The sequence below is a fragment of the Anastrepha ludens genome, chromosome 4 (genome assembly GCF_028408465.1).
Source record: "Anastrepha ludens isolate Willacy chromosome 4, idAnaLude1.1, whole genome shotgun sequence".
In the NCBI taxonomy this organism is placed as follows: domain Eukaryota; kingdom Metazoa; phylum Arthropoda; class Insecta; order Diptera; family Tephritidae; genus Anastrepha; species Anastrepha ludens.
In genome coordinates, this window is record NC_071500.1 from 53,379,203 (window position 1) to 53,393,577 (window position 14,375).

The 14,375-nt window shown below is 36.2% G+C and overlaps 1 protein-coding gene across 1 annotated transcript in view; it reads right to left on the minus strand.

The window, feature by feature from the left end:
• The window catches only part of LOC128862373 (uncharacterized), a 51,858-nt gene extending 42,194 nt beyond the window's left edge, over positions 1-9,664 (minus strand). Inside the window, exon 1 of the mRNA XM_054100953.1 lies at positions 9,096-9,664. Within this exon, the coding sequence (XP_053956928.1) occupies positions 9,096-9,206 (111 nt within the window). The 5' untranslated portion in view covers positions 9,207-9,664. The remainder of the gene's footprint in view (positions 1-9,095) is intronic.
• Positions 9,665-14,375: the final 4,711 nt, after the last annotated feature.

The window sequence follows — 14,375 nt, forward strand, 5'->3', positions numbered from 1 at the left end:
CTCTTTAAGAATTTTGCTTCTCTGTCATTTTTACATATGTCGTACAAGCTGTTTGATGTGCATTTTCTTGCTCGACTGCAGTGTACCCCAAACAACAGCCGGCACAATTAATCACTGCCCTTGAAAATTTTGAATTGAAAATAGCACCGGCAACATACAAACAATTTTTCCTCTCACATTGAAAGCGCAGCAGCGTGTTTTTTTTCTTGTTGTTGAAAATCTCCATACGCCCGTCTATGCGTTGCTGCAGCTTCGAGTGCATTAAAATTGTTTAGCTGGAGTGAATTTTTATGGCCGGAGGTCGCATTTGTGTAGCTTTTCTTTTATGTTTGGCCAGCCTACTTTTCATTGCCACAAGCTCCATGAATTCATTTTTAATACCAAAACTGTGGTATCCAAGAATTCATAAATTTCGAAAATAAAAAATTATAATTGTTTTTTTTTTGTTTTTTGTTTCTGTTGGCTTAATGTTTTCGTTTTCTGCCTTTAATTATCCAATAAATGCGCTCCATCGCCACTTCACACGCTGCCTTTTTGCTATCATTTTTTTCATTTTCTTTGGATCCCAAGAATTTCTCTATTTTTCTTTTTTTGTTAAAAAATTCTATGTGCTTTAATTGTTGGCAGTTGTACTACTTGTACTATTTATTAGTGGCTACTTAAGTGCAATCAAAACCACAAGAAAGAAAGAACATAGCAGCGTGCTACGATAATTATCAAAACGAAGTAGTCGCGATGTAAAAATAAAAAAATAAAAAAAGCGAACAACAACTATTCATTAGTCTCTTGTATATTTATTACTTTCAATTAGGCTTGCCACAAACTATAGCCACAATTTCAAGCCTTCGTGCCCCTCGCTATGCAATGAATGTTGTAGATGCTGGTGCTAGAGGCATTGAGGCGTTGCTTATTCTTGCTTATTCGTTTTGTTTTCGTTTGTATTTTTTCCTTTTTTTAATTATCATTCCAACATTTCTTTTGATAGTCATAATTTTCCTTGTTATTATTCACAGCAGACCTGCTCATCATCACCATCATTATCAGCAACATCAGCAACATCAGCAACAACCTCATCATTCTTACTTACTCACCTCGTCTCGTCTAGCCAGCTGCATTTGCAGTGCGCATTCTAATTCCACCGTTTCTGCTACTTTTGTTGCAAAATGTGCTTTAATTTAGTAGTTGTTCTTGTTGTTGTACAGCGTCGTGTGTGTCACTTAATTCAACTAGTCTGTCCTTTATTTTATTTGTGTTTTCAGTTTTTTTCGGTTTTCGTGTATGGCGTCTATGCGCATCTGTTTGTCTAACTCTTCGTTTAACAGCTTGGACCGTCTGTCTGGCTCGTTTCGAGTGTTCATCTTCTCTTAATTGGGGTTTGATTGTAATTTCACATATATATGTAAATATATATTCATGTATGTATGTGTACAGTCATCCATATGCCTTTCTCACTAATGGTTAAAGCAATACTCTGCTCCTCTCATAATTGCCATAAGGTCTTTTACCAGCAGACATTTACAATACAAACAAAGTCTGTTATCTAAAGGCTCTCCGTTGGCCTGCCTTTTGTTTCAAGTGCAAACCTTGTTTACTCTATCATGCGCTTATCAGTAATCATGCTTATTCTGTCTCTCTAACTCCCTATGACTCTCCCTTAGTAAGGCATTTTGCTTTTAAGATTTCAAGTATCTGACATTTGTTTACTTAAAATTTGTTTTCTTCACTTTGTGATCCGACCCTATCAATGCCAGTTTTTTTAATCTTGTTTGCTTTTGGTTTCCCTCAAGTTCTATTTACGCTTGAGTTCGGTATTTTATCTTCATGGCCTAATTGAAATATAACGCCGTTTTTAATTTTATACGCAGACAAGTGTTATCCCGAATTTTCTTAAGGAATACTCATATAAATATGTATGTATGTATTTATGTGTTTGTACACACTACTAATAAACATGTCAAGGGCCAACTGTCATTTTCGATGTTCCGATCGATTTCTGGGTTCATGCCATTCAATTTGGTTAGGCAGTTAAATTATATACATATAGATAGATAATTTCAGCAAATGCCTAATTTATAACGTTAAAAATTAGGCATTTGCTCATAGTTTAAGCAGAAGGCGTCTTGCGTTGTTACGCCTTAATTGATGCTGGATTAATAAAGTTTAGTACCGTTTTTATGCAGAATTTATGAACAAATGATTTCTGTGTGGTCTACTAAAGAACGATATAGTACAATATTTGGCCATCCGAAGTAAAATTCTGAGTGTAACTTTGACTGCTAGGTAATAGTGAACTTGACAGCACAATTATGCCTGCTCACTTCACACGTATTCTTATAAACTAGACAGATGGTGGCGCTGATCGGGACTAATGAGTTAATTCGGAATTATCTCAGGAACAAAGTGCAACTAATACGGATTGAAAACTAGACTTAATTCTCATAATTTGAGCAGATTAGGGGGATGACAACATTGCCGAAAAATGACAGTTAATATCTAATGTGAAATAAAAAAAAATAAAACTGTTAAAGAGAAGAACAAGAAAGACGGAAAACAATCATTGCAGCATTAAAATTCTGGAACAATATGATGAGCATAGCAGGAGTAAGTATTTTATAGCGTTTTTGATTTATTTTTAAGATTAAAAATGCGTTTCCTCAATTTCAGAAATACCCAATTTTTAGTATCAGACAGTTAATACTCCTATTTGTCGCCTTCGATCCATCCTTTACTAACAAGACTATCCAACAAATAAATCAGCAGTTTATTAATCCGCGTAACGACCATCACACATCACACTATAATTTTAATTCGAGTTAACTGCGCCGGTAATCCCGATTAATGCCGCCATCAGTCTAGGCTATTACGCTCTTCCAATTGTTTAGACGACAATAAAGTAACAATGCAAGTTGATGCATTGATTTTTTCTTATATGTATGAACAATTCGATCTCAGTTTTCGCCCATCTCTGGTGTAATCAAATCGCAATCAATATACTTATTATGTCAACAAATTAGCTGATTCTTTCGAATTTGCTGAGAGCCACATGTTGGCCACTACTTTGCATACTTTACATCGTGACTACTACAGTCATTTACCATAACTCAGGATGTTTCTTCTTTTGAAAGGAGAATGGGTATTCAAAATATTTTCACTAAAGTGCGGATGTCAGTCATGGACTCGAAGAACATTTTTGATGGAATATATCAAATAATATAAATTTTTTTTCTAACTACGCTCACCTATATCAAGTCAATGAGCCACACCGATCACTTTAATGCAATGTAGCACGTTTATTTAGAGCTCTATATTTTAGGAACATGGTTTCATTGTTGACTATTAGATTCAGATCTTTTGAAATACGAAAAACGTCAAGAAAATATGCAATGATAACCTTATAAGACTTAGCAAGCACCCATTTGTAGTCATAAAATAGTTATGAAGGAGTTCTATTTTGGGGCCTGGACGCTCATAAGTAAATAGATAATTTAAGGGACCGAAATAAAGGTGTTTCCCTCCCTGCATAGGTTGGCCTATATGAGTTTCAATTTATATATGAAATGAGCATCAATTGGAGTCATATGTGGCTGTTATTGGCCCCATAAACAACTCTTTTCCGATTGATTTTAAGACTTATGTATGATACTCATTGGGCTCACATACGACTCATTTCGTCTCACTTCTCATACATACGTGCTGAGTGCTCCGTGTTCGTGGGGCATCGATGAGCATCGTCGGCGGATTATGTATGTATAGCGGCGTTTTCGTGGATAAAAAAAAGCTATGATTGGAGACCCCAAAACAATACGAGAAGCGAAACAAATTTCGATCGACAAATCGAACGAACCGTCGCTTGCATACGTAAATTTGTTAAGAAAGTTCGATAAATTGGTGCATCAATTCACAACATAAGAAATCATCGTATTCGTCTGCTCTGTTCAATCGAAAATATCGATTGCAGTTGGGGATAGGAATTGAAGGAGTTGAGGAAGGAGAATAGAATTCAGTAACTCAACATCAGCTGGAAAGGAATTCTACACATTATAAAAATCTCTCTCTCTCGAAAGTTCAATTAACTCAGTAATTGAAGGTTGATGACTTCAATTCCGAAATCACTTCTCTATATGTACTGCGAAGCAGCTGGATAATGTCTTGTTTTGGTCTCGTCGGCTACCCTAGCAAGCAATATTTTCTTATTTGAGGCTCGGAAAATTTAAGCGTAGTTATGCAGCTCAATGCCCGTCAATCAGTGACCGTTTGGAGTGGAGTTTATGAATTTTTTTTAATAAATACTTTTTTATTTATTTCTCCTCGATTTTAGGCTGAATTGAATTTTTGGGCCACATTATGTAACAATAAATAAACTATTCATAAATAAATTGTCCAGTATTATTAAATGATCTTTTGTGAAGAGAAATCTTTTGTGAGTAGAACCGTAAAAGATAATGTTTTTTTCAGGATTCTACACCAAATCAAGGAAAACGTGTTCTTCCCTATATATGAAATATATATTCAATATATATTCAACTTAAGAAAAATATTAATGGGTGAGCGCTAAAATATTTCTTTTCACCCTAATGTACACATACATATGTTAGTATATATGTATAAGTAATTACAGTGCTTATGTGTTGTTATTAAAACTGTCTCAAGTTATTTATTATAAGCATAACCGCATTTTAATTTTAATTTCAAATTTATTGCCTTTAAATACCACTTCAAAAGTATTACTGCCTGTGCGTATTTGCTTTTTGTAATAAAACCATTTGACAAACACAAACACATGTGCATATCCAAGTACGCATAAACATAAATCACAGTTGAATATTTATATTTGTTTTTGCATTAAATCAAAATTCATTTTTATGTTCCCTACAAGTGCCTCTGAGACAAAACAAACAACAGTTGACAGCTACTTGGCTGCTTTTACTGATAAGGTGCCTGATTATTTAACCATTGAACTAAATATACCCCTGCAGGAAAAAGTCACATTAGAATAAAAACATTCTTGGTCAAATGCTGGTATTTAATAGAAGAAATTTTACTGACCAGTAGCAAAATAACGACTTGTCTGCAAATTAGATATTCAAATTTAAGACTCATCTACGCACCAATGATTTGTATTATTATGTAAGTTGTTTTTTTTTTATTCGTTGATAATATATGCTTTTCGATAATATTTTGAAAAAGAAATAAAGAACTACTAATCTAAAAAGATATCGCTCCTAGTCGGAGCATAGGGCGAAAAACAGGCTGTCTAACGATTTCTGTCAGCCGCTATGTGCCTCATTTCGTTCCAGGTGGCGGTGGAAGAGCTCTCATTTCAGATTGTGGGCATGCAAGTTTGTCGTGGGCGTACTCTACCGGTGCCTTGTGAGCTCCATTGGAAAGCCATGCTGGTAACATTGTTTTCTCTACAGAAAAGAATCCAATCTAGTTCCATTTCCGTATTCTAATTTCAATATTGATTGGCTACCTATCAGTGCGTAAAAGAAGGACAACATTGGAGACTATTCTTGGCCAAAAAATGCGGCATATAATACTAAGGGATTTATTGATTATTATGTTAACAGATACAGGATACATAAAAAATACCGTAAATTTTGACATTAATTTTCTTGATTTCTTATTTGATTTTATTTTCTTTAATATCCTAAAGTGATTTTATTTCTTCAGTAGTTTTTTTAATCTGTTTCAACTTTATTAGAATTTAGTTTCCATGTAATTTTGAACAAATTTTTGTACCTGAAAGAAGTTTCATTTAATTTAAAAAAAAAAAAAAACATATTCTGTATTTCGTTTCAATATGAAATAGAAAATTTTAAATCGTTGGAATAGAATGCAATATACATTTTTTCGTTTATATTTTAATTGATCTCAAATGGAATATTTTATAAACATACTGACCACAATTTTTTAGCTAGTATGAACTGGTATTTTAATTGGTATTTTTTTGATGCATGACCGGGCAGTTGCCATTTCGTAGGATATCGCCGTGTTAAAGTATCATTTGCTAACAAAAAAAAAGAAGGACCACAAACTGGATGAGCTGAAAAATGATCTGGTATTATTCTAGTTACCAACTAGTATTTTTTCCCTGAAGGGAAGCTTAGAAACAAGTAGCATTAGCAATATAAACACATCCACAGCCACATACAAATTTGCATGTAAATGCGTTTGTATGTGCGGCAGTCAGAGGAAATATTTTCCAATTTATGAATTTATCTATGGATGGTATAGAATGTACAGCCCGGGACAAATAATAAGACATCAAAAGTTTGAGCACTGTTGACTATTTTCTTTGCTCTGAAAATATAAATCCAAACTTCAAACTTTATATAAAAATTATAAAAATCCCACAAACTTTTAATCGTTTCACGGTTTCAGCAGAGTCAATATTTTTACTTAGAATTTATAGAAAGATTTTTGGTACGGAGTTTTATAGCTTTTTAAGTTCTAGTGTAAATTTGAGGTTGCATACAAATAACGTTAATTTAAAAAAATTTCTTGATCGTGCTGTGTATTTGCTCCTTATAATGAAAAAAAAAATTATAAAAAATTGAAGGGAATTTTCAGCAAACTGCAAACTTGCACTTTATTATCTAAAATTTAATAAGCTAGGTTACGTTGCAGCGGTTGCCCACTATGAGACACACTCAGGCTCATAGCCCATTGTGATGCCGCGCCTACAACTCGCTTCTAAGTTTTGCTTACAATTTTAAAATTAGATTTTTATGCTGTTCGTTGGGCAATGAGCCAACAATGAACATAAAGAAGTAAAAAGAAAATTTAAGTAATACTTGTTGCAAAATGTTGTTGCGCTATCGTTTTGTCGTGGGGTGTACGTATGCACGTTTGTATGCATGTATGCCACCAAGTGGGTAATCAATCATTATCGCCAAACCCGCAATCTAAACTGTATGCTTCTGGTTTCTTTGTTTTGTTTTTGAGTGGTAGCAGTAAATATAATCCAGTAAGTAACATAATCGAATTGTAAATATTTACAGTTCGGCAAAAGATAAGCAGCCAAGAAAAGTCAAATTGTGTTGACTCTGCAGGAAAATACCTTTCAAGTTCCTAGGGGAGAAAATGGGAACACATTTAATGTATTCTTCCTTTAGTCTGGCTGGTATTTTTAATAGAAGTATTTAGCGAATCTGAGAAAATTTGAAAAAAAAACGAATAATATTTTCTTTTCGGTAAGGTTTGGGGCTTATCTCCTTGACTCACATATACATACATGGCGGTCATTAGACCAATAATGCTCCATGATTCGCTAGTATAGTAGACGGTGTGTGATAAAATGGCGTACGTGAAAAGATTGGAGAGCAATTGCAAGAATATGTGTAACCGGCGCTTTGAACACAACTGCAACAGGGGCAATAGACTTATCGACTGGCATCGAACCAAATTAGTAGTAAGAAACTCAGCCATAAGCACTAAGACTGAGGATGACTGGATAATTCTCACAAATGCTTCTTGGTCACAGTAACATACAGGACATAAACGGAAAGTCAGACTACGCTATTCCCCAAATAAACTTTAGCAAGAGGCCTGGTTTTGTAATAGAACAGAATGGCTGGCAGAAGGGTGTATTATCCGATTACATTGCGTACAATTTCTTTACAGATGTATTCAAAATGACCAATGGAGTAGGAGCGGCTGTCTTCTGTCCGCAGTTTGTTATCCAAAAGCCTTTCAGGCTTCCTAATCGCGGCTTAAATTTTAAGCTGAAATGTATAATGTAACCAAATCAGCTGAATTTTCGTTGAAGTTTACTCCCCTCGATACTCGCCAAACATCTTCATCCATTATGCTATGAAACTAGACAAAGTCTTAACTCAGGAAGCACAGTCTCTATGAACTTGCAACACGAAAATAACTTTATTTTATCACTCCCAACGAATGAATGTAAAATATTGGCTGGAGACCTGACGTGCCATTGCCTCACTTCATATCACGCAGCTAAAATGGGGTCAGTCCAGAAAGACGCATCTAACTTATGCGAAGAAGAAAGGGGTACGTTAGAATACATCTATTGTCACTGCACTGCTCTAAGCAGAACTCGTTAAAACCTGCCTGAGATGGGTATATTTTTCATCTCTGAAGGATATTGCTGACAACAGTTTAACCTGTCTATTAAAACTCGCCAAGACATGAAACACGAACTCTGTTTAACACGACTCCAAAAACATTGATAACACTACGGAACCTTGTGGTCTATTCGAGATCTATTCAGATCAGCCAGATATACCTAACCCAATCTTCTGTTTGTTGAAATTATGAATGTTTGTTGCGTCTTAGTAGAATGATGATTTTATTTAGATCTGCCAATTCACTCGTTGTTTTTTGAAGTTGAAGTGCCAGTGTATTTTCTTTTTTAAAGGGAAAGTACGGAATACATACATACATGCATACATAATTGGCTCTAACAGCTTTTATTGGTTGTTTGGCAGAACTGCTCCTCCTATTTGTGGTATCCGTCTTCCACAAATGGCGCGACCTACAGTTTGAAGCCGACCCCGAACGGCAGATAGCTTTTCATGGTAGAAATACACTCGAAGGTTTGTCATCGCCTGCCGAGGGCAGACCGCTATTAGAAAACACTTTTTTTGTCATTTGGTGTTTCATGTACATAGATTCGAACTTATTCACTCCCGAACTGTAGTCAGGCACCAACCCATTCGGCTGCTTCGGCCGTGAAAGTACGGAATATCATGCAGTGATAAGAGCCGCAGTCTTGGGAGGCTTATCAGCAACGGAAATTCATAAAAAATTGTAAAAGTGTTAAAATAATTTTCTTATTCATGTTCAGCTATGCATGAATGGATGGGTTTTAGAGTAATGTAATGGACGTTGGAAAAATTGATTGCAACAGCACCAGAAATCACTGATCAATGATTCACTGCAACGAAGTTATGTTTCACAAATTATATTGTATATGTATGTACATATACATATATAAATACATAAAGGTTTACTACTGTTTGCTTGCAATTTTTAAAAGAACGAAGGTGTAAGTACCTTTATAAAATGCGTTTTAAAATATTTTGAAAATGTTGAGCTATAGTTTTTTCCCCTAACTCGCTCTTGTTTACCTTTTTACATTTCGCGCAACCATCAGTTTGTCCATCCTTCCTGTTGTCCTCCGCATTTGGCTCATTTACACCAAAGCGGTTGTACTGAAACAGACGCCCCATATTCCTCATGATTTCACTTGTGTAATTCAAAACGAAATGAAATTTCCTTCACTTAAATTTTAGTATTTGTTATATTTTTTCATAGATCTAATCGTAAATGCTTTATGCTTTTCCGCACTTTAACACCCACACTCACTATTTAGCCCTAACTGTTTGCAATCGAAAAATTCACAACATTACGCGCGCACTACTTCACTATGTCGCTAGTATGCTTCTGTTCGGACATACACACACTCATATAAATAATTTCCTACACTCCTTTGTTTACGTTATACTTCAAGAATTTTGTTTGCGTTTTCGTAAAATTTCAAACCGTCACGAGTCGCGTCACTGAAATTTCCATCGAGCGATCACCGCAACGTGCACACCAGGAATGATTCAGTGAGATGGACGCACATTGTTGTAAGTTGTTGATGTTGATGCCACTGTCGATGGTGGTGGCGCTGTGAGTACCTAAATGACGTTTCTGGATGATGATACCGATGATGATGACGTTCACTTCAATGCTGCCGCTGTTTATGCTGAGTGATAATGAAGTTCTTCTCCTGATAGAACTCAATATAGCAAGAAGCAAAACAAAAAAGAAACGCTCAAGCGGTTCGGGTCAGCAACTGCAGCTAGTGCAGCAACATTCATTGGTGCCGCATTCAAATTGAGAGAATTTATTCATTCAGAGTCAATATGAAAGCAACTCACACAAACGTAGGTATGTAGCTTCATACAATAGCACACAGCAGGCAACAGTTTTCAGAAGTACTCGTATGTATGAGAAATGACTACGACTGCCAGTTAGTGGCTGAATCAATAAACAGAAACCGTGGAAAAAAGAAGTTGAAGTGTGCAGAATTAAGAAAAAATGGGGAATAGTAGGGCCGGAAGAATGCACGGCAAAATGAAAAACACTCGAAATTCAGACGAACGTAGCGGGAGATACATATGTACATACATATGCACATATAGAAAGTACAAGCCGCTATAAGCCTACCTATTTGCTTATGCATACATATGAACATACAAGTATACGTGTGTAGACTTATGTGTTGTTCCGGTGAAGCACTCAATAGCGGTGAGTAGTATGTAAAAGAAAAAAGGTGGACAAATAAATACTATAAACTACAAATAGTTACTTACATATCGACCGAATTCATACACTTGAAATAGAGCGGAAGCGGTCAGTTGCAGCAACGACGACCAGACAGAAACAAGTGCTGTAACTACATACGTACAAATACACAATACTACGCTAATAGTTTGTCACGTACATACATACATATGCACACCTACATATGTTACAGCTGACCACCGAAGACAGTAAAAATAGTGCCCATATTTATTTGCCTGCCGGTCATTCGCCGCTTAATTCTGCTCAACTCTACCCACCCGCACTTCGACATTTCCAATGTATTGCCTGTCAACCGTTCGACATGTTTCGTAACATGCCCCTGCACTTACATACAACTACTATATTTTCCTTCATTTGCACCCTCATTTGCGCTCATACCCGCTCCGCTCACTTGTGATTTTTCACTCACCAAATGTAGTGGCGAGCCTGAACTACAGCACTCCAATGCGCTTCATTCCACTCCACGTGGCACAGGGTGGTTGTGGTGGTGGCGTTTGCCGGTGATGTTGGCCTCTCGACATTTTTAATTTTTCGGTCTACCATTCTGCACTTTTTTCAACTGATTTTGGTGCTCTTCAATGTTACAGTTTTTCATTTCCCCTCTTCGCCACTTGCTTACACTCACTCACTCACTCACTCATTTACTGTACCTATATATAAATGTACAGATGTAGGTATGTAGCAACAGGCGCTATATGAGTTATAAAAGTGCGGCCGCAAAAGTGTAGTGCAGTGTAGTGGAGTGGAGTGTATTTAAGCTGAGGAACTTCACTATATTCAACAAATGTCTTTGTATGGCAACATTTTCAATGCTCTGCAGTTTGCAAACCAATACGGGCACAAATAAATGAATGAGTTGATTATTTTGTAGTTCATTTTCATTAGTCAACTTCATCATCGTTACGTTCATCATCCCCTATTGCATTTGTAATAGTCTAAAAGTGAGCACAAGTCTCTGTTACTTGCCCAACTGCTGGACTTTTTACCGCTCAGCTATACATTTCTACAGATTTTCTGTCTCTTAGTATTTTAATCCTTTCGCTGCTTGCTCATTGCGTCGTGTGGCCCTGTTGCATTCATTAATTTGTTTAATTATGAAATTCAGTTGACTTGTGCTACTTACTGCCTTCGCATAATCAACTTAATATAATTTAGTACATTTCCATATACCTACACATACATATGGAACGCACACACATGCATATATACATATATGCTTTAATTAAATATTTCTTTCAACATTTATTTAGCCGTACGGTATTGTGAGATGTCCTGGTTTTTGATTTTGTGGCTCATTAGTGATTTGTGGTGTGGCCTTTTCGCCTTTCGGTTCGCCTGTTACTAAGAGGGAGTAAGGCGGTTTGGCATATGTAGGTAAGAGAAATATTTGACCTTATTTGTAGCTTAGGCTGTACATAAAACTGCCCAGTTTTATATATATAAATACGTCTAAGACCATAAGTGGGTCAACTATCGTTGGAATTATCATAAAATACATACGCTTCTTCAAATAATTATTCATATCTCTCTATCAACATATAGCACGAACATATATCTGTGTGCCCAATAATAGCAGCCGACATATTGCACTGTTTTGATTAATGCCTTGTTTTGTATTTTTTATTTAGTTATATAATAGGTTTGGGAATAAGTTCGTAGCGTTTTTACCATAGACTTTTATTAAAACAAAAACCAAAAATTATATCAAGAAGCTAATCACTTATATATTCGCCGTTGCTGTTTACAACCTCTTCCCACCTCTAGAGCCAGTTTTTAAGGACATCTTTGATATCGGAGGTAACAACCTTCGTATGGTTGGACAGGGAGCAGAAAATATGGTATTCCGTCGGTGCAAGGTCTGGAGAATAAGGCGGATGCTGAAGGACGTCCCATTCAAGCCCTTGGAGTACGGCTTCGATGACTTGTACTTGACTTGATGACTTATACTTGTTTGACCATGTCGATCAGGTGTTTTCAGTCGAATTGCCTCATAACGCGGTGATCTCCAATGTACAGCTCCTTGTTGACCGTAGCGCTCTTTTCAAGCATTCCCTAGTGCACCATGCCCTCTCAGTCCCAACACATATCATGGTTTTCTCTTTTTGCTTCATATTGATGTATAGGCACCATTTTTCATCTCCCGTAACGATTTGATACAAAAAGCGCTGTTTATGATCGCGTGTTGGTCGATGGTGGGCGAGATGCTGAGAAGCAATTTGAAGACGAGTTTCTTTGTTTTTTTCGTTGAACTCATGAGACAACCGGCGCCCAATTTTTCGGTAAATTCCATTGAATGAAAGTGATTAAGAATCGTTTTATGATCACAGTTTATTTTTTCCTCCAATTCACTACTGGTTCTCCTCCAAAAGTGATTTGAGACGTTCTTCATTGAATTCAGAAGGTCTTCCGCTGCGGGACGTGCCATTGGCGTCAAAGTCGCCATTTTTGAACTTTGCAAAACATTTTTGTGCTGGACGATTCACCTACGACACCTTGTTCATACACGTCGCAAATGTCCCGGGCTGCTTCGGCAGCTTTTTGACTTTGACGAAAAACCAAGAAGAGCAGGTGTTGAAAATATTGATTTTTGCCTCCTTGGTATTTCATTTCCAAGCCTCAAAACTAATGGCAAATTAAATAACCCGAAAAAACAATAACATAGTTTTATAGAGCAGAAATACTTCTATCGAATGCATACTTATCCTTTGCCCAGCATCAAACAAATCGTTGTAAAATAAAAAAACTGGATTAATTATTTTTTTATACTGAATTCTCATAAGAGCTCCGATTATGCAGTTTTATAGCCTGCACAATTTTTGGTATAATAAGATTCAAGTTTAAAGCAGTTGCAAAATCGCGTTGATTTTTTAAAGTTATTTTTCTGGCGAACTTGTGCATTTTCTCCTTATACATAGAACAAATTTTGAGTACTTGTAATCAATCATAAATAAATAAAAAAATAGGAGATGGTAAAAACTTTGAGTTGCGCTGCTATTTTTGTGATCACATACTCGTAAACCATAAGTTAACAAGTAGAAACCCAGTTAGATATTTAAGGGGTTGTACGGTCTTTGGAGGCCAAAGATTATCCTTTTTTTAATTTTTTATTAAGGAAAAAGAAATACATTATTTTTGCGTAGAATCCAAAACTTTATTCAAGGTGTTTGGGATTGCCCGATTTAGGTTAAATATGCCCCGTTTCAAAGGTAGCTTTATAATGCATTTCTCATAAAAGTCTTTGTCCTTATGGGCGAAAAATTGTAGCAATCGATTTTCACAATTTCTCCTGATACCGATTTCTTGTCATTCAGGAAGTTTTGCAATGAGAGAAAATGGAGAATGGGTCGATTTCATTCCGTTTGGCAAAAGCTTCGCAGATGGCGAATAATAATTTTAGTGTGAAATGTCACCTTGATAAGGAGCATAAACTTCAACTTGTTTGATCAATACTTTACGAGATATCGATCACCACAGCCATCTACCGAGAAAATAATGGATTTTTTCTTCCACAAACAATAAATAAAAAATTTATTAAAATTTCCAATACCCATTAGAATAAACCTTGTTGTTAGGATATCTAATGATAGATTCATCTGCAATTAATTCTTCATTCGAACACTAATCATGCTTATCTTGAAGAATTTTGAACAATCATTTTGTAATTTGAATAAGGTCGGTCCATTGTTTTTTGTCAAATTATGTTAACCAACTTCAAAAACAATCTCCGACGCAAAAAGTCGAGCTGTTGGTGATTGGTTGGTTTAAGTGGTGATTCTTCCAGAATCCAACTAGCGCTTCCGCACCATTTTGTTGCCACATCCTCGCTACCACGGTTTACCCAGCGTTAACATTCTGTCCTTCCATAGGGCAGGGCATTCGCAGAGGAAATGGAAGATTGTTTCCTTTTTCTCCGGTTGTTTACAACTGTGACAGTATGTGTTGTGAGGGATGCCCATTTTGGCTGCTTGTTCTCCCACAGACCAAAAGCCAGTTATGACTGTCGTTAGTCTCCAGGCGTCCCGTCGTTTCATGTTGATCAATGTTGACGATTGCCT